At 36.5% G+C, this 27,243-nt stretch overlaps 3 protein-coding genes across 5 annotated transcripts in view; 2 read left to right on the top strand and 1 right to left on the bottom strand.

The window, feature by feature from the left end:
- LOC131430341 (myosin-2 essential light chain) overlaps positions 1-18,613 on the top strand; it is a 66,472-nt gene extending 47,859 nt beyond the window's left edge. For 2 of the 3 annotated variants that reach the window (XM_058595238.1, XM_058595239.1), the window contains 2 exons: positions 17,695-18,023; positions 18,095-18,613. In XM_058595238.1, the coding sequence (XP_058451221.1) occupies positions 17,695-18,023; positions 18,095-18,178 (413 nt within the window). In that variant the 3' untranslated portion in view covers positions 18,179-18,613. Of the gene's footprint in view, positions 1-8,492; positions 8,943-17,694; positions 18,024-18,094 lie in introns of those variants that run through there. The other variant, XM_058595237.1, reaches the window with a different exon arrangement.
- Positions 18,557-20,306, bottom strand: LOC131430339 (STE20-related kinase adapter protein alpha). Its single transcript, XM_058595235.1, has 4 exons — positions 19,945-20,306; positions 19,192-19,889; positions 18,991-19,121; positions 18,557-18,922 (listed from the first exon to the last, which is right to left on the bottom strand). Exons 1-4 carry the CDS (start codon positions 20,107-20,109, stop codon positions 18,834-18,836), a joined length of 1,083 nt encoding a protein of 360 aa, XP_058451218.1. The 5' UTR covers positions 20,110-20,306; the 3' UTR covers positions 18,557-18,833.
- Positions 20,307-25,498: 5,192 nt separating this feature from the next.
- Positions 25,499-26,547, top strand: LOC131430336 (translocon-associated protein subunit gamma). The gene is made up of 2 exons (XM_058595231.1): positions 25,499-25,794; positions 25,858-26,547. The coding sequence occupies exons 1-2, from the start codon at positions 25,662-25,664 to the stop codon at positions 26,277-26,279; spliced, it is 555 nt and encodes a 184-aa protein (XP_058451214.1). The 5' UTR covers positions 25,499-25,661; the 3' UTR covers positions 26,280-26,547.
- Positions 26,548-27,243: the final 696 nt, after the last annotated feature.

Here is a 27,243-nt window from a genome sequence, read left to right as displayed (position 1 = left end):
CTTTCATTTGGTTTATCTCCTGCGTCACAAGTCAACAAATCTGATTTTGTGAGAGAATCATAACAATCGATAAATCTTGTCATTTTTATAGATATAATATATTGTTAAAAAAAATACAATTATCAAAAGCAATCCCGCACCGAACCTGTTTGCGATCGATTTAAAACTTGTTCGTTTCAAATTTCTAAAACTAGACTTATTGGACTAAATGCTATAATTATGATTACCATGGAACCGGGAATCTCGTTAGATTCTCTGATTAGCCATGATATAGTTTGACTATCTTGAGAAAGGAAATGGCAAAGTCGAGCATTTATTCTCAGGACTGCGAACAGCCAGTAGTCGATGGGAGCCAAGTCTAGCGAATACTGTGGACGTGGGAACAATTCGAAGTTCAATGCATGTAGTTTTGCCATTGTTTTGATTGACTTGTGACACGGTGCGTTGTCTTGATGAAACAAATTTTTTTTCTTTGTCATATTCGATCGTTTCTTTGCAATTTCAGCCTTCAAACACTTATTGGACGCTATATAATATTCACTGTTAATTGTATTTCCTTTCTCAAGATAAATATTACACCACGTCGATAAATATTACACCACGCACATTCCAAAATATCAAGGCCATAATCTTTCCAGCCGATGGTTGTGCTTTCGGTTCGGTTCGCTTTGGACGAGGTTCACCAGTTACTGTCCACTCAGATGACGATCGTTTTAATTCCGGTGTGAAGTGATGAATCCATGTTTCATCCATTGTCCCATATCGACGCAAAAATCCCGGTTTGTTGCGTTTAAACATGGCCAAACACTGCTCCGAATCATCAACACGTTCTCGTTTTTTGATCAACAGTGAGCAAACGCGGCACCCACTTTGAACAGAGCTTTCTCATAGTCAAATGCTCATGCAATATAAAGTCACCACTTTTTTTATATCTTTACGATGTCAGCTAACTCACGCAACTTCACATTTTACTTATTCAAAACGATTTTGGGATTTTTTATGTTTTCTGGTATTACCGTCTCATTTGGACGTCCACAGCGTTCTGCATCATCGGTGCCTCTACGACCACGTCGAAAGTCAGCAAACCAACGTTTTATTGTTGTTTCTGATGGAGCGGAGTCTCCATAACACTTTTCAAGCCATTGCTTCGCTTGAACGGCATTTTTCCCCATCAAGAAGTGTAAAATTTAAACACGAAATTGTTTTTAGTTTATTGTTCTGAAAATCACTCTGAGCACAATAACTCATAAACTAATAAATAGAATATCATGAAATTTTAACAGCTGTCTTTTGTAGATTCGTATTAATTGGAAAAAAGGGGACTGCAATCAAACTAGCGCCATCTATGTGTTGGGAATTTTCAGCCCATGTGTTAGTTATCGGATCAATTGCATTTTTTTTTACACAATCTCTACAGACAATACATTTTAAATGCGTTGTTTTTATTTTCGAAAGCACGTTTTAAACGTACAATTTAAACCGCTAAGCAGACGCAAAGTTCGTACTATTTATGCAATACTTTAATAATATTGCACACCAGGGCTGGGGTCCACTAGGAGATTGATAGTACCTATTAGCTCTCTCTGGACAGTACCAGCCTAGATGCCGTGTGGAATCCGGCGGAAAAAAATTAACCAAGAATAAATCCACTGGGTTCCTGCTTCCATGTCGTAAAAGGCGACAATTGCAGGAGTTTCTTTTTCCTTTCAGTTATCAGATATTTTCAATGTTTCATTCCTGATTACTCTATCTTACTAAATTATCTCTTCATTCAACCTATCAATTTTCGTCTAGCTTCGGAGAAAAGTTTTATTTGGAATGTTTTCTTCTTCCATGTTATAGATTGTCTTTCAGGATTATAAATTGAATGATAAAAATCAACTATTGCGCAAATCCGTTGATATTACAAAGTTAATAACAGAGATAACATATATCGTTATATTGAATACATAGTAAAAATACACTTGATATTAACATTTCAAACAATGAATTAATATTTTTCTAGGTAGTCGGCTGCCCAGATCAACCAATATAACAAATTATTAATTTTATTAAATAATTAAAATAGTAAAGTGGAAATAATAAAGGATCAGGACGCGCGTGAGGTCTATTGATCTTTGTTTGGTGATTTAAAATGATTTTTTAACAACTGCTTAGAATATGTCAATGCAATGTATCAACTGTTTTGTCTAAATCCTATTTAGTCGTTTATTTGGTAATTTCATTTAAAAAAATAGGGAAATTTTTATTCTTTACGCGATAGATAGGTGCACAGGTGCAATATTATTTCTGATGTCTCAGGCGTAAACGAGTGACGACTTATTATTGGCCGCCGCAGAATGTGAACATTTAGCAATTCAAATTGAACTGCCATCTCCGCCTAGCAGCTCAATTTCAATTTGAACTGTCTACTGAGTACTGATGAGTCGATGATTGCACAAACCAACAAACCATCATGAACAGTAACTCATCTCCCATGAGAATGGCATGTTTCATGATTTTTTAACCATGACACCGGCAATGTATTTTTATCCGTACTGGTCGTTTTCAGTAGGTAACGGGTGCTGTTTTAGGAGGTTTGTTTTCCCAAGAGGGATTACTCTATTGTCTGAAAGTTATTTTGACAGTGTAAAGTAACGTTTCTACTCTGTATTGTTTGGCAAATCATCAAGAATAGGTTAAATCCAGAATAGAAGCTTGGAAATCGTGAAATTTTTTTTCAAAATCAGTGTTCAATTAAATTAGTTTATAGAGTACTTCGCGAATTGTATGGTGCACTTAATCGTTCGAAGAACCATAAAGCACATAATTAGTAAATTTCGGTCTACATGCACTCTTTTGGATACCAAACCATCGAAAAAAATGAGAAGAGTCGAAGAAAACGACAATTGATCGCTTCGCCGCCGTGCGCAAGAAGTTGGACTTTGTACATCGGTTTTATGGAAAATTTTGCGTAAAGATTTGAGTTTGGTGCCATACAAAATTTGGCGCCGTGAATTCAGTAATTGGTCGCTTAATCAATTGTACGAAGATCAGTTTTTTTACTGCAATATTCTCGTCAGTGATTGAATTGATACATCAACAAGCAAAATTGCCGTATTTGGAGCAAAAATAATCCGCATGCCGTTCAAAAGTTACCGGTGCATTTTGATAAATGTACGGTTTGGCCCGGTCTATGGGCTGATGTAACCATTGCAGTGCCCTCACTAAATTTTCCATGGAATTTCGGGAGAAAGTCGGATGAACTTTCGACCTAAAATCGCGAAAGAGAGAGACTATACTAAAAACTTCGTGCTTCACCCGAAGTAAAAGTTAGGAGGTTATAAACCCATAGTTGGGAAGAGTTAGGAGTTACTCAGTTTTCAAAATTGGAGTGATCTTAACTCAAAATTTGAGTTCCCTGCACTCAAAATAAAGAAATTCTTCGTTAATGTTTATATACAAGGATTTCTAGTTGAAGTCATTCTTCTTTCTTTTAAATGGGAAGTGCAAAAAATTCGATTCCAAACCATTTCCTTTTGACTGGTTTGGAGTCAAAATTGAATAATTGTAATATTTATTATATTTTATGTTAGACGTCTCACTTAGCATAAATGCAACCATAAAATTTCTATTGAAAACAACTATGATCGATGATTTCTGGTTTCGAAAATCGGATCTAGAGACGGCAATGAAAAACGACGTATTCTTGCAAAAAATGAAAACGCACTGAACTAAAAGAAGCATTTTTTTCACTCAACGCTTGCTCTAATGCCTGAGTAAATTTTACTCAAATCCATACTCAAATTTTGACATATTGTGCCAGTTTATGAATTTGAGTAATCGCAACTCAAACCATGAGTTATGTTCAAAGAGCGTGAAGAGCAACAAAATGTTGCATCCATCGCACAGCCTGCTGCGATTCCAATATATTTATTCAAGTATGACGTTTTGACTAGAGTGCCTCTAAGGGCAAATTCAGCAGCTAGAAGTTCTATATGGAAGATCTATAATAGAACAGATACTGGAACAAACTTATCCCCAGCAAGCCGTTCTAGTTTCATTTATTCGACCAGTTCTTCTGTCAAATTTAAAACTGGTCTACGATTCCGTTCTATTTATTGTATATTTGAAACACGAGTAAAACACTGCTGGGGCTGCCAGTTTTTTTGTTATAAAATCCAGATTCAAATTTTATAACTGACATAAATTATGCATCTAGAACTAGAACACTACTGAATATGCCCTAAGTGGAGTGACGAAAGTTGTTCGTTCGGAACAAACAGCATCGTTCCAAACGTGCAAGTGACCTGTCAGAAAAAATATACACGCTTACTTGTTGCTAATCAGTAGTACAAAATGGATTAATATCAAGAGTAGGTATGGTATTTGCAAAAATTAGGTAGCTGGTACCAAATATATTATATACCAATATTGATCACTCCAGCGAATCCAATACAAATCGAAAAAGACATCACAGTTACTCGATCTCGCGGCGGAAAATGTTACTATTTCAATATTGTTTAATAGTTTACGTTTTACATGCACCAAAATCTGAAATGTCAAAACTAATTGAACATGATGCCTACTTAAAGGTGACAACTTTTCTATATTTTAAGTGTTGTTTTTCTCTGATACTACAATCAAAATAACAAAGCGTTCTATGTTCTGTGTTGAATTAGAATTAAACTTATCGTCTTCACATTCAAAAGTGATGAAGTGGTGTTCAACTTTTCTGAAAATAAAACTGCTTGCTATAGTGTATTTATACCACTGGAATCGGAAATCATCATCATCATCATCATCATCATCATTAACCTGAATAAGCGGATTTATTTCTAAAATCATTTCTTCGGAAATGTTGGAGAAATTTTGGAATTAGCATTACAACGAATTCGTTTCGTTCTGCGTTAACTATTAGAGCTTTACATAAGTTTCATATACACTTATATCAAAAGGAATTTTTGATTTAGCAATGTATTCTCTCTCGAAGACCCTAGGCTTTGGTTGATGAGCTACACGGTGCATACCCCCGCTTGGCGGATGGGGGTGGGAGTCAATTTACATATCTTGCAAGGTAAAGAAGTTGGACACAGTCAGACCATACCGAGATCTATCGTTTGCTTATAAATGTAAAAATCTAGAATTGTTTTGTTTTCTAGATCGATCACGGAGTGGATATGGCTAATAGTGCTTGAAATAGACAATAGGTCATTAGGTGGTTTCAAGCATTCTTATGCCTGGAATTGGTGACCAATTTGGATTAACTTGATGTTCGGATGTTGTTAACTTGCATGTTCGGACAGGTGTAAATAAACTCTCAATTTTGACATAGAAGTCACCTTTTAACTAAAAGTGTAAGATGTGTGTTTCTGGAATAGTACGGTTCACGTGAACCCTTTCATACAATAACACCTAGAAATACTATACGAAATACATGTAATTTTTGTAACAGACAGCAATGTTGAGATTGTAGAATACTTTTTAGCTTCCTTTTCCACAATACCTAATTTCTTTCTTACTCTAACTCCATTACTCTCAGGACGGAACAACGATTAATAAAATAATCAAAATATATTTCTCAAAGGACTAGAAAACTGCTCATAGTCCTCAGCACATTGCAATGATTATGACAGTTCCAATACTGCCCACTGATCTGTGGAAGAAATGAAATTTGCTAACCAAATCTTACATGATTGGTGGTATGTATGTGTGCATAGATTACAATGTGTATTAACTCAATATTTCTGTTTCCCCTGTTCTTTGGCTCAGGAAGGGGAATGGAATTATCTCCTCTTTATAAACTCTGGGAGCCTCAAACAACGTGGACAACATCGTCCAAAGTCTGCACACCTAGTAGTTTGATTGCATGTTCAATGTCTCTTTTCGATTACGTTGTATTTTCTATGACATTCGTTACTTTCACTCAGTTCCTTACTAATTCTACACTCACTCATCAATCATTATTCATATCCCACTATGGGGATGCAAAATAAATACAAAAAAAATTGATAAAGATAGAAACAATCAGAGAAGATTAGAAAAGTTAGTGTTAGTATACCAACCATTTCGATATCATTTCTAAATAATTAAAATAATAATTGTATGTACCGCTTTAGACATGAAAAACTATAGGAAAGCAGAGACATGACCGAAGCGGATACAATACGAAATTCTCCGAAGCAGTTGGTAGGATGACAAAATACCGATACGATACCGACGCACGACCCACTGATTTACTGGTTATCGGGTGAAGCACATTTCCTGCCGTAGTGACACATTTTTTGGTGAACTTGCAATAGAAGATACCCGTAAATTGGCAACCGTAAAGAAAACTGTCGCTTGAGTTACGAAGGTTTTTTCCTACGTTGCTGGTGTTCATTTGGGCATCATAGCCTAGCTCGTCCAGTATGGAAAGTGTGGAGCCTTGTAACCCCCACCCTTGGCCAGAGTAGCCCATAAAGGGATAAAAAAATGTATTCTCTCTCGAATTAGTAAAAAATAGTATTTTAAGCCGTATTAACATTTTTTTCGTACAGCGCATATGTAGAAATGTTTTATATATTTGGGGTTGTTTGGCTCAGTATACTGATATGAAAAACTGTTATACGTGTATAAAAAATTTGTAGTGTATTAGTAACCTTTTAATATATTTACTGGTACCCGATTTTGCAAAAACCGTACCTACCCAAAAATTGGGTAGTTGTAGAAAGAAAACGTTAGCCGATGTACGACGGATGTCATTTAAATATAGCGATACATTCAACTGACATCATACCAATCAATTTGATAGGGTTCTACCCAATTTTTGGGTAAAAAACCATTTTGTGTCACTAAGGCTGTGAATCATCTCTCGAATTATTTTAAGTTTTAGTTAAAACTTCACAGTCGACCAGTTATTTCGTCATCGTCAAAAATAACCCTGCTCAATAGTTATTTACGACACTGAAAAAAATCTAGCGAAAAAGTTCTAATTTCAGACCTTTAGTAAAAATTTCTTCTATGTGATTTCTTTTTATACTTTCAGTCTAAGCAAGTACACCAATAAAAAATTCCAATACATTTTCAAACGAAGTAAGTTTATCTCGAAGATCTTCTAACGTTCGTTGTATTGCAATTAGTATACCACTTGATATCATTTTATTTTCAGTTCAAAATAAACCCTAATAACTTTCCTTCGTCAAACTTTGCAATGAGCCGAAGTATCAATTAAATTTTACTACTTGACCAAAAATAACGGCTAGACTGTCAAATTTTAACTTAAAGTTGGAATAATTCTCAAGATGCTGGCTGCCAACATTTCGGATTGCATGTTTTGAGTTGTTGCCAACATTACGGATGAGGTATCGTCACTTTACTTGCAGGCTTTCTGGGTTTGACAATTTACTGTTTCCTGTACTTTTTTTGTTTCTTTTTTTTTGTTAAAGAGGTTTTAACCTAAAGGTCATTCACCTCTTCGGACCAGAAAAACTTTCTGACCTTATGTGCGAGGTTGGAAATCGAACCCAGGTGGGCTGCGTATTTCCTGTACTCTAAACTTAATAGCGTCTTTTTTCAAACAGTAGTTTAGCCGAAAATGATTCAATATTTAACACTATTTTGATCCAACGTGTATAATTAAAATTATGCTTATCAAAAGCTTCAACATTGTTGGTGTGTCTATTATCAGCTCATATTTCAACAAATTGTAGTCTCATTTCAATGTGCACTGTCGACAGTCGGCAAATTAGTCCTTTCTTTTGTGGGCTCAAATTATTCTTCTGTTCGTTCTTTACAGGCTTTCTCTTATTTGCATATCGACTTATTTGGTTTGGGAACCTTCGCAACCGATAACTGGTTATTATCATTAGTAGCAACTGCTCGTTACTTCTTACTGACTGACATACTTCGGTGTTGTTCGTTATATTTAATAATCTCTCGTTATGTCAGCAAACTTGCCTTGCTGGTCATCTACACTTTCGGGCTGTGCTGTGCAGCATACCATTTTTATTAATACATATTTAGCGTTTTTTTCTCTCGCACAACCAGCTTCCAATTGTAAGTGATAGCGATCTTGATCTTTTCGGTGCGAAAAAAAAAAGCTTGGTGTCTATGTGTGTATGTGTGTTGGAGTTTACGATCGTGGTCTCTGTCTGTCTGCACTTTTGCAACCTACCTTGTTGCGATTTTTTCCCCATTGTTAGGGTAAAACGGTTACGTTTGATCTTCGAACTATGAATGTGTTTTTTTTTAAATTTCAGTTTGTATTGTAACTGAAATGTGCTAGTAAAATATAATTGCATGATTCGTTTAGTCGATTGCTTTCGAACAAACCGAAACGAAACGACAGTAATACACCCGGTTACCCTAGATATTTAACCCCAGCCGTTCATCGTCGGAGCGGTAGCCGCCACTGGCCACTGGCAGAACATCCTAATATAATTTAATGAAATTATCTCCCTTCGTCAAGCTGATGGCGCACGGAGATCGGACGGACGGACGGACGGACTGCTGTGACAGTGCGCAACATTCGCACAGTCTCGCAGTAACGATCGTACGCTGAAAGCGCTTGCACGCGTGTGCATCGGCGCCGACAAATTGAACCCGAATTGAACGCGCATAGCCAGTACTGGGACCTTGCAATTGTCGTGAAGCCGCCGGTCCAATCTAGCCGCTCCGTTCGGTCTGTGCTCTGTGTTCGCTGTCTGTGGGCTGAGATACCGCTGGATTCACGGTTGATATCAATTGAAGAATAAAGTGGATTATTTTACATCCGTTCGATCGCCGCTCAACAGCTGTTTCGTGTGTGTTTGTTTAGTTGTTTTGGCTTTTTTTTTCGTTGTTGTTGTTGCCGGCCAATGCTCTATCGGTGAAAAACTGAAGGCATCCGTTTACTATCTGTGTTACACAATCGTGAGGTTAAGAATTCACAATCATGTACATGTATGAACCACCAAAGAAGAATAGCTTCACTTCTGTCGAAGGTGAGCATATTTTGCACTGGTCCACGGTATTACATTCTAAAGGATATCGGTTCTACACCATCAGGAAACGTTATCGTCGGATTGTGAAGAATACGAGTCAACTCTGGTAACTGATCGGTGGAAAACATTGTGATTGTAGTGTATGGAAGTATTAGAACGAACTGGAACAATTTCAGATTACTACTGTAGGACTTGATCTGGACCACACAACTACGGTATTCGAATTCACGTAGATAAGGTCTCGATCATGGATGACTTATCCGGTTTATAATTCAGACTTGGTTCCATCCGAATACCATTCGTATCGCAGTTATTGTAATCTACACGCTTAAAATATATCACTCAGGGTGGCAAGTGACCGGGAAAATCGGGAAAACCGGGAAAAAGTCGGGAATTTTATTTCACCGGGAAAAACCGGGAAAAAGTCGGGAATTGTAGTGAAAAACCGAGAAAAATATTACTAGCTCACCTATGAATAACAGTTGTTAGCATAATGATTTTTTTTAGCAATTGAAAATTAGGAGACAATACCCAATTTTACGTTTGAGTGAAATGTTCAGTACAAGTGCTGAAACAACTTATTGTTCCATACAGTTTCTATGCTGAGCATTCCATTGGAAATTGGGCCAACACCCCATGTCTCGTTCAACGATTTTAAGAGACTTGCAGGCAGTTTTAAATAAAACAGGAAGCGTTTTTTTAGTTGTTATCAATAACAGCATAATGAAAGCTCATTTTGAAAAATAAGGGTAATTTGGATGCTTCTGTTGATTTTTTATTAAATTTTTGAATAAGTATTCAACACACCTGCAAAATTTATGGCAAAATCCCTAGGTAACATAGGGCAAATTTTTAATAAAATTATTGAAACTGGTTTCTGAGGACCAGTATAGAATCTTAGAAAGATTAAGAAAATGGATTGATTTGTTCAGTGAATCTATGTTTCATTTTATTTTAAAGGTCCTCAATTATTCCATAGTAGGATCACTAGAACGTTGATATTGATGTAGATGAAGGTGAATTTAATTTAGTTTGAGCTTTTGGAACTTCAATAAAGTAATGATTTAAATTATATACGGCTATATCTATATTTCCCACAACAATTTCAGGGTTTACATTCAATAGTGTTCTAGTCGATTAGTTCTAAGCCGGTAGAATATACAACTAATTGTACTAATCATTGCCTAATTTGAAACCATGAATATTATTGATTGATCTGCTAGAATCAGATCAATTGTAGAAAGATTTCTCATAGAAGATAAATTAGCTAAGTTATTGGGAATAAAACTGGTTTTAAACCAATTTTAAACCAACCAACGGAACTCGTACTTTCTGATTATTTTTCGGATTCCTCTACGAGCATTTAGAATTAGAGCATTTAGGAAAAAAAACAGATCGATATATTGTGCATTTAAACAGCTATCATTTGATTTATTTGCCCATCAACGCATTGAAATCGTAAACATTGTTTATTGACTAAGAGATACATTAGAAAAAAATGGGGTTTCAAAAGAGCAAGTCGTGGCAGCCGAACGGTTTTGCGAAATCTTAGGTATACGATTTTAAATTCAATTCTATTAGATGAAAATTTCAAAATTTTGGTCTGACATGACTTTGTTAATAATTGTTTTTATGATTTTCATCACAATCACAGCATGATAATTCATCTGAGGGTATCGTTCATTGAACAGATGTGCTACATAATTTGAACAGTATATGTCCATATAACAATTTATTGTACCATGGCCGAAGCCCTGGCAATGACGATATTATGTTAGATTCGCTGTGCCATCATCAGTGTTGGTGATTGCCGATAATTTGGCAGAAAGCGGCTCGATATTTATCTGTATACAACATTTTCAATCTGGTAGAAGATGCTACAAGAACTCGCTGTCTCTCAATGCATGAACTGTGAGAGAATTTTTCTACATTTCTTCGCTCCACTTCATACTCTTCTCTTCATACTTCACAGCCCTTAACAAAATATATACAGTCCGGCAATGATCGGTGTTGTGAGGAATTCACCAATTCACCACCCTGGTCTGGAGCATTCACATCTATTTTCATAGATACAACTTATACAAAGGTTATATGCACATAGTTAGAATAAGCGGTAATAGTAAAATGATTGTATCGCAGTTATCCACTGCCCGTATAGAATCGGATCACAAAACGAGAATAAGCAACCGTTTGTTGCTTCAGAAAGAAACCTCACAGCAGCGTGCTAACATTTGATTCTCAGACAGGTCATCGAGAGAAATTCGCTCTCGCACTGGTGTCTATTTTATATTAAATGAACCATGCCGGTTTTTTTTGTTGCTGTGATGATATCCGTCTCTCTTTGATGGCACTGATTGAATCGTGTGAAGAGTTGCTAGTGAGCGTTCTTTGATACGATAAAAGTCGTCCTTGGCCATCATGCCGTTTATAATTTTCCCGCCGAACTGAGATTTCCACTTTCACTTCTGGAAGGAGCGAAGAAAGCTCTGTGCAAAATGATTTGAAGTTGCAAGCATAGATTGTTGTTGTTTTCTCCGAGTGGCAAGCGTCCGTTTTTTGGATTGTCATTCATTATTGGTTTGATTTCAATCATATGTATACCAAAAAAATAACAAAAACAGTCATGTGCACTCGGAAAAAATCGGTTACGTGTAACCAAATGCACATGTTATAATGAATATTTTCTATTTATACATCAAAATGCCTGGAAAGTATTTGAATCCTCAACTAGCGGACCTATTACAATAATCCTTTTCGGACATGGGATATTTGTTTAAAGTTTGAATTAAAAAATTTTTAAGAAAAACTAAACAGGGACGATTTGAGCCTATTTCAAAAACCGGGAATTTTTATCTAAAAAAACCGGGAAAAACCCGGGAAATTGAAATCGGCAATTCACTTGCCACCCTGATCACTGTTTCGGCCCATTGCTCATACAAGAAGATAGAGCCGTCACTGTGAAAACCAGTTTTTTTAGTCGAGTCCCGGAGAGCCAAGTGTCAGACCATTCGGCTCAGATTGTCTGTTGGTTCATACAGTGGAGTTGCCAAAAAAGCGAATGGGTAATGTCACAGACATAACTGGAGGATGTATCAATATCTCTTCTACATAAGTAGTTGGAAATGGCACCAAAAGGTGAACAAAAAAAAAGGTCCCACGACAACCTTTTCTCATGACTATTCGAGCTAAAAACCAAAATCGGTACTTATCTATGTAATCCATGAATTATCGATATTTTGGGAGTACATATCTGTATTGCGGTATAGAGGTCAAACATCTGTATAAATACCGAGGTATCGGCATACCTGGCAACGTTAGTACCAGATTCCAGTTTTGTTTTATTGTGAGTACATGGCTACTTTGATGGAAAACTGCTGTTGTTGAAAAGCTTGTCAATTGACATAGCCGTAAAATGACGGAAAATGCTAGCAGGGTTGTGCTTTACTGACAATTATATCATGTTATTTCGGGAAAACATGTTTTAATATGACGTTTCTAAATATGAAATAACGCAAAAGTAAAACATGTTATTTCGCTTAAAACATGAAATCAGAGTTAAAACTTGTTTTAACTCATAGTGTGAACATAGTATTAGATTCAAATGAAAGGTCTTGTGGTCCCATACACAATTCCTGAATATTATTTGGATCCGACTTCCGGTTTCGGAGTTATGGAGTGAAATGTAAAAAAAATGAAAATATGTGATCTAACTTTTCTCATTGAAGGTCCTGTGGTCCCATAAGTAATTCCTGAATTCCATCCGAATCTGACTTCCGGATCCGGAAATATAGGGTAAAGTGTGTTAAAATTTTTTTACCATCACTGAAAAGAGCGAAAACCCGTAAAAAATTTTCTAAATCGACCTCAAATCTTCTCCAATTGATAGTTCTTATCAGTAGACGGTCAGCAAACCGATTTCGGTTATTCTTTTAAGAATCGAAGAAAATTGGTGTGAAGAACACCACAGTATTATATATGATATTCTATTATGTTTGTTTACCTCTTTCATAATAAATAGGTATAGGATACGCTCAAACAAAAGAAAAAAAGTGCGAAGTTTGGAAAAAACATGTCAGTTTTATTCGTATTCACGTCATCCAGTTATGTCTCTGACATTGCCCACCCGTCGTTTTGCCTTTCTCATATAGAAAGGCTATGCAATCACTGTGAAAACCGAAATTAAGGAAAATAGGTGTATTGAATTTTCTCAGAAATTGCTTAACCGATTTTCACAAATTAAAATTCGAATGAAAAGTCTTTTAGTTCTTCAAAAATTTCTGGAACATTTCATCCGGATCCGACTTCCGGTTTCGGAACTGAGGCGCGATAAGTGTAAAATTTTTTATTTTTTTTACCCTCGTTGACAAGAAAGGGTACAAATCCCAGAAAACTTACTGATAGATTCTTCTAGTCTGCAAAATTTGTTAGTTTGTGGGAGTATAAACATAACTCGGCACTACTGGTTCCGGAAGCACCGAAGGTAGCGAAGAAAAACTCCAAAAGTAGAGAACTCACTTCGATTTCTCGGCGCTGCTTTTATCGATTGTCACAAATCTTGATATTATTTCCTGGAGAAATATTGAGAAATAGGTCGGTGAAGAAGTATTTTTAAGGAAGCGTCTTAAAAATCACGATTTGCGGTGTCCACTGTATTTCACCGCAAAAGTATCAGAAGTCATCAAATCAAAGCGGCATAGTTATAGTAGATGTTTTCCTAGACGCCAACGTTTCTGTATGTTTTTTTTTTTCCAATTTTTGGTGATGGTTTAAAGTCAAAACAACGAGTTTTCATGAAAAAAGCGGTCATTTTGTAGCTGTAAAACCTCCCCACAGTAACTAATAACGAAAAGGCAAACGTTGGGGTCTGATATTTTACATGTAGAAAGAGTGTGCAAAATTTGAAAAAAAAAATGGTACAGTAGTTTTTGAATGACCATGGACACGGGCTTTCAAAAGCTCCATTTCGAGAAAAACGCGTTTAAAGTTTTTTGTCTATAAAATCGAAGGAAACACTTGAGGAGTGTATCGAAAAGTAGTTAGCAACATTGATTATTGAATAAAAAAGCAAAAAAAAACATATTTTGACATCAGTTTCCGATATATTGTAAAAAAATTACATTTTTATGCATTTCACTGGTTATATTGAAGAAAATCCTAGTTTATGTGAAACGCTCGCACTTTGGACAGCCAAATCCGACCAGAAGAGAGGAGGAGCCTTATGCTTTCTGTACAGTGGCTGCATTCTCTTCTTCAAACATTCTTTCTCGTACACCTTGGCGTTAATTGTGCCCTTCATGAAGAAAATCGACGACCGCAAACCACAGGTACAAATTGCTTGCCAGACCAACACCTTCTGCCCAAACTTTTCCATCGCCACCGTGGTGTCAGCGTCGTCCAGGTCCTGGTGCACCGATTTCGTATAATATTGCGGTCCGGGCAGCGCTCAAGAGTCTTCCTTGGCGTAGATTTCGTCGTCGATCAGGATGCATCCGTCTTTATTCTGTAAAATCCGGTTATACAGTTTTCGCGCTCTTGTTTTGGCCTGAACTTGCTGTAAAAGGGACTTTTTCGGCACCTTCGGTTTCTTGTACGTTTTCAGGGAGTTCCGAACTTTGATCCATTGAATCAGTCCGATGCTGGTGTTGAACTGCTTGGCCAAATCCCCCGTCGACTCCGATGGGCTTTTTCTGATGTACTTAACCACTTTTAAGTCCCGGCCGGGCTGGCTGGTTTTCCTACCGGATCGGGGCAAATCATTCATGGAAAGGGTCTTACCGAACTTCTCGATAATATTTTTGACACTGGTGTGGTGCATTTTCACACGTTTTGCAATTTCGTTGTACGTGACACCACTTTCTGAGCACCAAGTGTGCAGAATTTTCTTTCGCGTTTCCGGATCAATTCTTCTTTCTTCTTCTTCTTTTCTGGTTGGCGTCACCTCACTTGAGATGATGCCGAATTGATGACACAGCAATTAAGGCTATATTGCCAGTTAATTTACGTTTATAGTCCAGTGGACTTTCTTTTCACTTGACTACAAGCGAAAATCTCGCTGTGTGGCTGCGTCGAATCGTCAAAGTGCGGCTGAAAATCCTTTCTTTCTTGCGAAATACTCGAATTTTCTCCGGACTAACACGATGCAACGTGCTCACCCGTTGAGAGTTTCACCGGAAGTGCCGGATCAATTCGACTCATCATTGAAACGATAAACCGTACCGAAACCAATCGAATGCGCAGCTGTTATTGACATGTAAACAAACATGTCACCGCAAAACACGTTGCAAAAAATTAAGCCATTTCAGAGTAATTACTGTTGCTAACTACTTATCGATACACTCCTTACTTAATTCGCAGTATGAGATAAGCAAAGATAAAGGCTCATAACTTGCTGCGTTTTGTTTCGATAGGCTTGAAAATTTCACAGAATATTCTACTATAAGAAAATACAAAGAAAAAAAAAAGATTTTTCAAAATTGACTCTACACATCCCTTAACCGGTTTTCACAAACTAAGATTCGAATGAAAGGTCTTATAGTTCTTTGAAAATTTCTGGATCATTTTATCCGGATCCGACTTCCGGTTTCAGAGCTGAAACGTGATAAGTGGAATATTTTCAATTTCAGAAGTAACAATCAATGGCACAAACAGGTACAAATTCCAGAAAACTGACTGATAAACTTTTCTAGTCTATAGAACCTAATACTTTGTTGGTATATAAACCTAATTCTCACTAGTAGGCACTAGTAGTCCTTCGTTTTCTGTTCCGACAGCACCGAAAGTAATGAAAAAAAAAATACTCCAAAAGTAGAACTTACGTTGAAATTTTACCCGGATCCAAGGATGGCTTTTATCGTATCAAAGAATGCTCACTAGCAACTCTTCACACGATTAAATCAGTGTCATCAAAGAGAGACGGATATCATCGCAGCAACAAAAACCCGGCATGGTTCATTTAACATAGCATGGACACCAGTGCGAGAGCGAATTTCTCTCGATGACATTTCTGAGAATCAAAGATTAGCACGCTGCTGTTGGGATCCTCTCTGAAGCAACAAACGGTCGCTTATTCTCGTTTCGCGATCCGATTCTGTATGGGCAGTGGATAATTGCGATAGAATCATTTTACTATTGCCGCTTATTTTAACTATGTGCATATAACCTTTGTATAAGTTTTTGAAAATGTCGGTGAATGCTCCACACAAGGGTTTTGAAATATTGCAACGTAGTATGAGAATCATCAAGTTGAAACATCGATTCGATTTTCTGCGATAATTTCAACTTGCGATTCTTTCTTGGTAAATTCCACACAGCACCGATCATTATCAGACTGTAATTTTTTTGTAAGGGCCGTGAATTACTCAGAGTATGAAGTGGAGCGAAGAAATGTAGAAAAATTCTCTCACAGTTCATGCATTGAAAGACACGAGTTCTTGTAGCATCTTCTACCGGATTGAAAATGTTGTATACAATATAGCAGCTTCTGTCAAATTTTTGGCAATCACTAACACTGCCCGGATCCGACTTTCAGTTCCGCAGTTTCAAGGCGATGAGCATCAATACTTTAAAACAGTTATGTAAAATGACAATGGTGGTACATGCTGGTAAGGAAGAAGAAAACACAACACGCCTTTACGAACGAAACACACAGTGTGTTTTGTTCAATTTCGTCTCTATAATCAATATTCAGTCAATTTTCTCAAACTGGGTTCGAAACTATTCCCATCGTTAGTCATTTTCAGTAAGCCGTACTTCAAATTAATTCCGGCTATCCTGGTTACCGATTTCCTATTCCGGCCAGCACCGAAAATAGTGTTCAAATACTCCAGAATGGAACTCAGTATATATTCCCAGAGATAGTTCGACCGATTTTCGCGAACTTAGGTTCAACTTCAAAATTTCTACTAAGTCAAGCGTTAAAAATTTTATACCGTTATCTAGCGACGAATCAAAGTAGAGAAAAATGGTCCAAAAACTGCCAAAATGATCATACTCACTTTTCCTTAATCGAATATGAAAAACTTATAAGCTGCCCTTACACGAGACAATATTATTGTCAATACAAGGAGTATTGACAATACTTTTGATCGTGTGATGGAAACTTCATTGGATTGATGAAAATATTGTCAAAAAATCAAAACCGCTCATCAATCCGACAATACTTTCTCTCAAGAGAGAAACTGTTAAATATGTGCAATGACCTCTTCTCTCAATATTTTAATATTCATTTGCAATATTTAAAGCGCCAAACGCTTGAATTTTTCGAAAAACTCGGACTCAAGTTACCAAGCCAATTGGATTGACGGTATTGACAATACTTTGGATTGACAATAATATTGTCACGTGTAAGGGCCGCTATAGATTCAAAGTCTTACGGTTTTATATGGAATCCCTAAATTTGTTGTGGATAATACTTCCGGTTCCGGAACTATAGGGTGTTTAGTTTTGTAGATTTTGCTAAATTACGTTCAAATATACTTTCCTGTTTCTATTCAATGAACAGTTTTTACTAATGTTTGCAACTACACAAAGGATTCGTACAGATTTCAAGGAACAGACGCTCAAGGTTATCCGGTTATCATTCAACTTGTTGCAAACTAGTTCTTACCTTTTTCGATAGAACAAATCTCTGTTTGTTGTCGTTTCAATCGTACATGCTAATTTTTATCGGCAAAATGATTTGCATTGCTTCATGTTTTCCATCATCACTCGTGCTAATTTGTTGCATTTTGTTTTTTTCCTCTTTGTTCCACAGAATTCCAGGAAGCCTTCAATCTGTTCGACAACCGCGGCGATGGAAAAATCCAGCAGCAACAGATCGGCGAATGTCTGCGGGCTCTCGGCCAGAACCCGACCGAGACGGACGTGAAAAAATTCACGATGCAGCTGAAGCCGGACGAGCGCGTTTCGTTCGAGGTATTTTTGCCGATCTACCAGGCAATTTCGAAGCAGCGCACCGCGGACACGGCGGATGACTTTATCGAGGGTTTGCGACACTTCGACAAAGATGCCAGCGGGTTCATCTCGTCGGCCGAGTTGAGACATTTGTTGACGACGCTGGGTGAAAAGTTGGCCGACGATGAGGTACGTCTGAGGATGCGAGGATGTTTCGTGTCGAATGAAACGGATTAATTTTTTTTCTCGTTCGATTTTAGGTCGAACAACTTCTTCAGAACCAGGAGGACTCGCAGGGTAATGTCAACTACGAAGAATTTGTTCGTATGGTTATGAGTGGTTGAACACCATTCGTTAAAACAAAAATTACTGAGCATCCACCATATTTTTCTAATATTCCAATAAAAGCATTAAAATTGCATAGAAAGAACAAACTAGTTACAAGTGGATACATCGAGTAATCGTTAGCCTGTTTCTACCCTATTTAGAGCATAGTCGCCATCAACATGTTACTTAAAAGAATTTACTTTAATTACGCAGTTCCGTTCTTCAATACCAATCTCAATAATGCTTCAAAATTCTTAGTATTATTATTATTCCTTACGAAGGGAATTCAGTTCAAGGGTTCCACTTTTTGCACATGTAAGATTCCTGGGAACGTAAAAGTACAGTCAAATGCATTTCTTCAGCTGTTATTTTTTTTAACTGAAACGAAAGTTACACCTTTTTGAAACTATTTTATTTTAAATTGAGGAATAAAAGCCTAATTTATACATTTATGTTTTCTGGTGTTTTTTTTTATTTTGTTACTCTAAAACATGTCCTAAAATGAACAACTAGTCCGCACGCTCTGCATCTCTGGGTAACCGTAACAATGTCTACGTTACTAACAAACCATGATCTGCATTGCGTTTTTATTTGATTATTGCGTGTTTGGATGCAGTTGCAGTGCGCTGTTGTAATGTGATGACGACGATGGACTGATTCGGGATCGGTAGTTCAAGATTCTTCGAAATCCCACTCGAAATTACCTCCACTAGTGTCCATCGACATACCTGAGAATTCGTTCGATAAATTGAGATCGTAGTCTAAAAATTAAAAAGAAAAACATTGTTAAAGTATTTGTTTTAAAGCGATTCAATTTGTTCAAAATTACCTTTAATAGTGTTAAAATCCGCAGTCTCTATGTCGCATGCGGCAAATTGTTCCCGTATGTTGGTGTGTTTGCACTGCTTGAACACGGGATGGTTAAGCAGACCTATTGCACCTGGCCTTTCGGTGGGATTCCTGTCAAATCAACGAAACGAAAAATAAAACTCAAATCACACTTTTCCAAGGAACCAAACAGCACACTTACGAAACCAGACACAGCTCGGCAAATCTGTGCATCGCATCGGAAATCTGTCTGGAGGCATAAATCTGCCGGGTCTGCGAAGAATTGCTATCGCCGATGCCGGAATCCATTGCTTGGGCAAAAACTTCTTCGCTGGGGATTGTGGTGCAGTCGAGCAGTAACGGCTGATAGCCTCGCATCTTTTCCGTCAGCATCAGCGTAGTCTGGAAGTTACTGAACGGTTCCACCCCATTGGCCAACTCGCAGGTCGTGATTCCCAGACTGTAAATGTCCGATTTTTCTGTGTATCCGAGCAGATTCTGTGCCAGCACTTCCGGTGCCAGCCAGTTGAGACTTTTGGTCGAATGCGGTGGAAGTTCGTGCAGGGTTTTGACTCGCTTTCCTTCACCCAGGAAACTGGTGCATACACGAAAGCCACCGATTATGGCTCTGGATTCGTTCAAAAATATGTGACTGGCCCGAATCGACCGGTGGATGTAACCTTTACGATGCAGATACTCCAATCCGTGGATTACGTCCCGCAGGATGCAGGCCAGCAGAACCTCTGGAAACCCGGTTTCGAAATAATTGCTCATTGTGTCCCGACAAGAACCGTAGCACATCAGTGGAAGAATAAAGTACAGATCTAGGTTGTGCACGAATGCGGTGTAATAGCTGAGAATATTTGGGTGATCGAATTCTCGCAAATGTTTCGACTCTTCCTAAAATTGGCAACTTTAAATGGTTTCGTTTTTTAATTAATAAGCTCAGTATTACCATGATAAGATTGAAGTCATTTTTCAAATCTTCCATGAGAAACTTTTTGACAGCTACGTGTTGTTTCGTGGGCAAATGTTGCCCCAAATAAACAATTCCGTGACCATTGAAGCATTTTGCAAGTTCTACTTTCAAGTCATAATTTCGTAAATCGTGATCGAACATCTTAATACGGAAATTTTAAAATTGTACAACGGTAAATTACCGTTGTAAATGGAGCACTTATTAATAATAAAATAAAATAAAATATCGTTATAACGAATTATAAGCGTATATTCCGAATACTGAACTTAACACAGCCGATGATTGTTTTTAATTTCAATGTTTTGACTCGTCGTTAACATTTTCGATTTACGCGTACTGTGATAGCATGACGAGAAACAACGCCCGTTTTGCAAATAGGGCACAGGTACACACGCTACCAAAAAAGATCTGATTAATAGATACTAAGTTACACGTAACGAAAAAATAAATCGGATGGTCGAAAAACCAAGAAGCCACATCCTGTAAAAAAATAAACCATTGATTTACCGAGGGGGACGACAGATCCGAACTATCCCAATAAAATGAAAAAAGTCGTCAAAATATAATGAAATAGCATTTATCTATAATAAGACATCTAACCGTTCAAAATCGTGTCTAACCGTTAGTAAGAAAGTCGAAGCACATGCGATCTCTTGAAGAATTTTTTTTTATTTATTAGTGACATTAAACGAGTTGTCAAGGTGGATCAATAAATCAAGAAAAGTGATGGTTGAAAATTATGTTTTTAATGTATTGTATTCATTAAGTGAATAGTTTGATTTGTTTGACATGAATTCGGAACTGCATGATGCATAGGAAAACCTGATCATGACTAAGGATCTATTAAAAAAAAATGGATTGGTTTTTTTTATTTGAAAACATGGAAAATCCGAAACATTTCGTTCTTCACATTTGGAGAGGTATTCTTGAGAGATAGTGGAAGCTCGATAAAAAATGAAAATATTTGCATACATGATTCTTCCATGAACTGCATCCATACTTATCGAAAATTATTAATATTAATTATTATTTATTAATAAAATTATTAAATTATTGATATTTGTTTTTTGTTACTTTTGTATCGCAACCATTATATTCTTCAGATCCACAGTATTTAATGAAAATGACTGAACTCCAATCAATAGTTTCTTAGATCAATTTGTGGTATGAACATTCCCTTTTTATAAGATCTCTATCGCTTCTTCCTTAATTAGCAACGTTTCACAGATAAAAACCCTGCGATGAACACTGCGACAAAAATGTAATTAGATATAAAAATAGTAATGCCTGAATTGTTCACACAATAAAACTATAGCATGTTTCGTGTAGTTCAATTTTTTAACAATATAAGGAAAATCACTTCCTAGAGCTGCGTTGAATATTGTGTTGAGACAGGATCTGTAATGGATGTTACCGTATATATTTAAAATGTACTAAATCCTCTAGAGAATTTTTACTTCAAAGACCTCTGATTGACTAGAACACATAGTCAACATTATCATAAATCGTACGTTCTCCTTGTCCACATCGAAAAATAATCCTACAAAATATTGATTTCAGTTCGCTATTCGGAAAAACTCAATTTATTAATTACTATATATAACCGTGACCACTTGGGAGTCACACTGGGTTCTGTGTCTCAATTTTGGAAATTCGCCATTCTAGTCATAGTGTCAGTTTTATTTACATATGCAAATACTGGTATCAATAAGGTATAAAATCACCATGGTTATATTTTTAACCAGCAAAAACTCAGTAAAAGACGTTCGATCCGTCTCCAACCGTTAGTATGTGTAACAAAGATGAACAAGTGTTTGCAAGGATATGCACAACTGAAAAAAGAGCAGTAATCCTTTCGGATTTGAGTTGTATTTGTTGAGTGTCGTCCGCCTCGGATTTTACAGCATAAACAATTGATTCACTATTAGATCTTTTGGTTACAACACATTTTATTGTATTGTATCTTGACATTTTTTTTCATTTCCGACGATTCAATATATTGTTTCTACGATTCACAATTGAATTTATTGTACACATGATGTTTCAAACAATATGCATACTGTACATTTGATTGTTTTCCAAGAAAACATGAATGATTAAATTTTATGATTTGAATTGTTACGATACTTAACAACCTATACTTTATATTGTAAAAAGCGTGTTCACAATCAATTATAAAGTGTATAATAATACATTAAAATAATTTTCAATTGTCAAAGCAAAATTGTGGAAGGTTTTATAACAACAAATCATATTGTTTTTCGACAGTTTTTTTTCGGGCACTCCAAGTAACATTTTTAATATTAATAAATGCTTCTAGCTGTCTTCAATGCTACATAATAAATCTTGCATTAAAACTTTAAACTCCACGAAAGCCTACTGAAAACCTCTATAAAAGCCTGTTCCTGCCAAGTGGACCATTCTTTAAAAGGTTTATAAAGCAAAGTAAAGAATCAGCAAAATCTGCGTCAAAACTCCAAATTCAAGAAAATTCTGAAACCAGCTTTTCGATCAACTTTAAATTTATTCGGATTGAATTAACTGATGATTTATATTTTTTTAGAGTGCCCTATTGATTGATTGATGATGTATATTTTTTTAGAGTTCCCTATTGATTCCCTTCCTATATTCGTCTTGGATGCCATTTTTGTACGATGAACGATTTCCGAATTACAACGAGACCCGTAAACTGTTTTAGCTGTAATTTCTTTATTTTTCAAAAGGCACGGATAGGACAGCCATCAATCTGTAGGTTTTAAACATCTTCAAAAAAAAAATTATCTAAAAAAATTGAAACCATGCTTTTTTTATTTAACTTTTTCGGATTGTTTTGTAATTATTGAGAAAAAAAACAAAATTTTTTTTCAGTGTATATTTTTTTAGAGTGCCCAATCGTTTCCCTACAACATCTTTCTGAACGCCATTTTTGTACAATTAACGGTTTCCTAGTTACAACGATTTGAAAAAGGCAATTTTTGCGAAATGCAAAAATACATACGTCCTTTTTAAAATCAGTCGTGAGTCGGATTGACCTCTCAATCGTTTAAAAACTTATGGTCTGTCATACTGAAGCCATGTGCAAAGTTTCATCCAAATCGGAGAAGGTCGATTCTGATTTTGTCACTATACTAGATTTTAATTACAATATAACTAATCGCTTTGAAATAAATGCGTTTTTTGCGAAAATCTCCATGAAACTATTTCGTGGCGTTAAAACTTGTGCATACTTTCTGAAAATGAATCATGAAAGTCCATCGTATTTCCTCGTTTTGGCATTTCGAAGTTTATTTGATGTCAATAAATGCTACGGTATAGGACATCATAATGGCGGCCAATAAATTTCTTTGATGTACTTTAGAACACTCAAATTTGCTCTGAAAGAAACAATTGCAGAAGTTTCTTTTTCCTTTTAGTTCTCGTTTCATTTCTGCTTACTCTATTTTACTAAATTTTCTCTTCATTCAACTTCATTCAAATTATCAATTTGCGGCTACCTCGAAGAATAGTTTTATTTGGTATGTGCATTCTTCCATGTTATTGCTTGTCTTTCATGATAATAAATTGATTGATAAAAATCAACACAAATCCTTTTATATTACAAAGTTAATAACAGAGATAACATATATCGGTATATTGAATAAAAAGTAAAAAAAATATTTGTTTGTTTGATAAATTAATATTTTTTTATCGGTAGCCGGCTGCCCGGTTCAACCAATATGTCCAATTAATAATTTTAATAAATAATTAAAATAATAAAGCAGAAATAGCAAACAATCAAGTCGCGCGTGAAATCTGTTGACCTTTGTTTGGTGATTTGAAATGGTTTTATAAAAAAAATTTAGAATATGTCTCTACAATGAATCAACTATATTTGTCTAAATCCTATTCACTCGTTTATTTTGTAGAAGGTACATCAAGACTTTTCGGGACTTCAGTATCGAATATTGTTGAAATGTTCACTCGGGAAGTCAGTGAGTTTAGTGGTACATCCGAGCATCTTGAAACCGGAACATACTAGGTCGCACGGTAATACTACCATTACTGAAATTTATACTAACAAATTTCCTTCTCCCGTGACACTTGTGGAGTGCGTAGTAGTATATACGGCCTCTAGTAACAACAAGTGTTGGACTAACATCACAGACTAACAGACAGGACACTCAAATTAGATTCTTCAATCATTTTACCGGTCATTTCGAATATTCCTTTATTTGGGACAGTACTCACATGTGTCATGATGGCGCCACGTTACCCTATCAAAAACATCCTGTCTGTTATCTAGACTGTGTTTATTTTTTCATTTACCAACAGAGTTGCCATTCATACAGAATTACCTGTAATGTATTGATTTGTTTACGTCCATGCGAATTTCATGCAGGATACAGATTTAATACATATTGCCAAAACTAAATACATAATTGTGCCTACTTCTCATCCTCCAACGGAATACAAAATCGAACCCGTTTTGTTACAATATTTACTTGCTTCTGGTCTGCCGCCACTTAATTTCGGGTGAAAACTACCAACACAATAAAAAATAGTCTTTATGAACAACGTTGCGTCAAATAAATGGTTATCTTCGCGAAAAAGTTAAATGTATTATCAATGTAATCCAATAATTTATTGTGTCGATTCATTCTCAAATATGTTGATGAAATCAGGCATCCCTGCAAGCAGCTGATCGGTGTTGACAAACGAGGGGAAACCAACTAGTAAAAAAACTTTCACATAACACAAGGGGTGTACCGATAGTAAATAGTTCGCGCAGTACAATATAGGTGGAACTAGTGCATCACGAAAAATTATTTTTAAAAGAATTTACTCATACTGTCATGTCTGTTAGTCTGTGCTAACATCCCTTTCCATTCCTTAGACGATCTACGAAGCTTTAAAAACTGTGACACTTATTATAGTTGTCATAAAACAGGTAGGGATTAAAAAATCATTTACAAAACTCCTAAAAATTAGAATCAAAACCATAAGCATTCGAATTGTTACTTGGGTGGTTATCTCACACATAGCTGAATAGACTTTTGAAGGCGTGGAGAAAAAATTATTTCGTTGCGTTTAACATAAATTGAAATATTCATGATTATGAAGTCACACAGGGAGATTTTGTAAAGGGTAATGAAGTAAGATATATTCACTTTCTGAAAATGTCACAGAAATATTTTGAAGTATATAATGTAACTATACTAAATAAGTCTTGGGATATGCTTCTAGTTTGAAAATGTCTAAAGAAAGACTGATTTTCAGATAGCCTCAAAAATCATTTGGTTGATCAGTCCTAAAAAAGAATTATATTTTTTTTTTGTCTCGAAAAGGACTGTTAGCTCGGAAAACAATTAAATGAGCACTAAATCACATGTTTAAAGTGAATAATGGCAGATGGCTCATTGGTCTTTATCACAAATTAAATTGAATCCTTGCATGTTCATTGTTTTGTATGAAAACTGGCACCGCTGCAAGTGCGACTTTCGTTGACAGTTGACGGGCATAGCTGTCCCGAGGTGGGCATTGTTGCAGATCCACATCGTCAAAATCTTGACACGTCGCGGCTACGTTTCTCATTTACGCTAGTCTGCTTTTCGATTTTTGTCTCGTCTCAGACAAGTCGTTCACGGAGCCAGCCGCACAGAAGTGTTCAATTTGTGTTTAATCGCGTAGCATATCTAAAGTACTTGTAGTTGACAATGGCCGATAGTAAAAACTCTGGATTTACAAAGGAAGAAGAACTGCTGCTGCAAGATTTCAGTCGGAACGTAAGCACCAAATCGAATGCCTTATTCTACGGAAATGGCTTCATCATTTCGGCTGTTCCAATTTGTAAGTGAATGCTTTTAATGGTAATCCTTGTTTGAGTTTCTGATTGTAACGTATTCGTTGTAGGGCTCTTTTGGAGGGTGCATCAGATGGAACTGCTTCCGTCGGTTGTGTTCTTCGCAATCGTGACCGGACTGTGCACCTATCTAATGGCAATGGCCTACCGGAACACTAAGTTCACGTTAAAGCACAAAATCGCTAACAAACGCGAGGATGCCGTTACACGTGAAATGACCGCTTTGTTGGCTGACGACAAAAAAATCAGTCGCAAAGAAAAGGATGAACGTATTTTGTGGAAGAAAAACGACGTCGCCGAATATGAAGCAACCACTTTCTCCATCTTCTACAACAACGCTCTATTCCTCGCGATTGTGATCTTCGCTAGCTTCTATCTGCTGCGTTCCTTCACACCGACCTTCAACTACATCCTGTCGGTTGCCGGTGCGGGAGGACTAATGGCTCTGCTGTCTACCGGAAAGTCTGTGTAAACCAAAATCACCTCGGAGGACCGTAACAAGCCGTCGTGTGTCAGGCGCGTGAAACATCCAGTTGTGTTTTTTTTTACTCACTCGTTTTCTGTAGAACTCAAGACTTACATTTAGATTAAGCAGGCAGACTTTCGCGGGCAGTGAGTTTAGTTTAACAATCATTCATTTACAAATGTATCCATCGTCGATGCTGTGCTGATCGAAGGGCGTCGTTTTTGCCTTTTGCACAAGTAACAGAAACGAGAATGAACAGCGTTCTAGAAATGAATCTGACTAGAGTTTTAATTTATTTATGGGGGTCCAAAGAATCACAAATCTGGGATGCTTAAAAAGAATATTACGTGGTCCGCATTTCCAATATATTCATTGAGCGGCGAGAAGTTTCACCAATCGTTTTCTGTTCCTGTTGTTCCAATGTATCTACATCTCCTTTTTGTTTTTGCCTTTCGCATATAAAAAGGTTGTACACTCACTGTTTTTATCGTAAGTTTATGTTTTTCATCGTCAGAATATTTTGGAAGTTTGCTTTTACTGTACATATAAATAGTACCAATGAACTTTCAACAATAAATGACTTCTGATGTCACATCAAAAATCCTTATTCTGGCTTTCGCTGAACGCTAATAGTTCTCTGCTTTCCCTTCTATTTTAATGTTGGAAAGTACACCACGTACTGTACGAATTAAGAAAATCTTTTCTCTTGAGTCCAGTCTCATTTTATAGATAAATAACAATTTTATTTTCGCCTGAATTTACAATTAATAGTGAGAACATTGACATAAAGAGAGTGAAAATACTGAAACAATGAAAATACAATCATTATGACCAAAATTTGACCAACATTCTATCACTGTTCCCAGCAGCAAAATATACACACTTTGGCCGTGGAATCGTTCGCACTCAGCCTCGAACTTCATCGGTGTAACGGTATTCGTTGGATCACGCACACCGACACGTTTGCATC

This window comes from Malaya genurostris, chromosome 2, assembly GCF_030247185.1.
Source record: "Malaya genurostris strain Urasoe2022 chromosome 2, Malgen_1.1, whole genome shotgun sequence".
NCBI lineage: Eukaryota > Metazoa > Arthropoda > Insecta > Diptera > Culicidae > Malaya > Malaya genurostris.
This window is presented reverse-complemented; position numbering and strand designations above follow the sequence as displayed.

What these genes read in the sequence shown, in the direction of transcription:
- LOC131430339 (XM_058595235.1), bottom strand. Translation starts at nt 20,109, where the DNA reads ATGTTCGATCACGATTTACGAAATTATGACTTGAAAGTAGAACTTGCA. An exon ending in ATGACTTCAATCTTATCATG is followed by an intron (nt 19,890 to 19,944) that starts GTAATACTGAGC and finishes TGCCAATTTTAG; the next exon opens with GAAGAGTCGAAACATTTGCG. An exon ending in GGATTTTAACACTATTAAAG is followed by an intron (nt 18,923 to 18,990) that starts GTAATTTTGAAC and finishes TTTAATTTTTAG; the next exon opens with ACTACGATCTCAATTTATCG.
- LOC131430336 (XM_058595231.1), top strand. Translation starts at nt 25,662, where the DNA reads ATGGCCGATAGTAAAAACTCTGGATTTACAAAGGAAGAAGAACTGCTG. An exon ending in CATTTCGGCTGTTCCAATTT is followed by an intron (nt 25,795 to 25,857) that starts GTAAGTGAATGC and finishes TATTCGTTGTAG; the next exon opens with GGCTCTTTTGGAGGGTGCAT.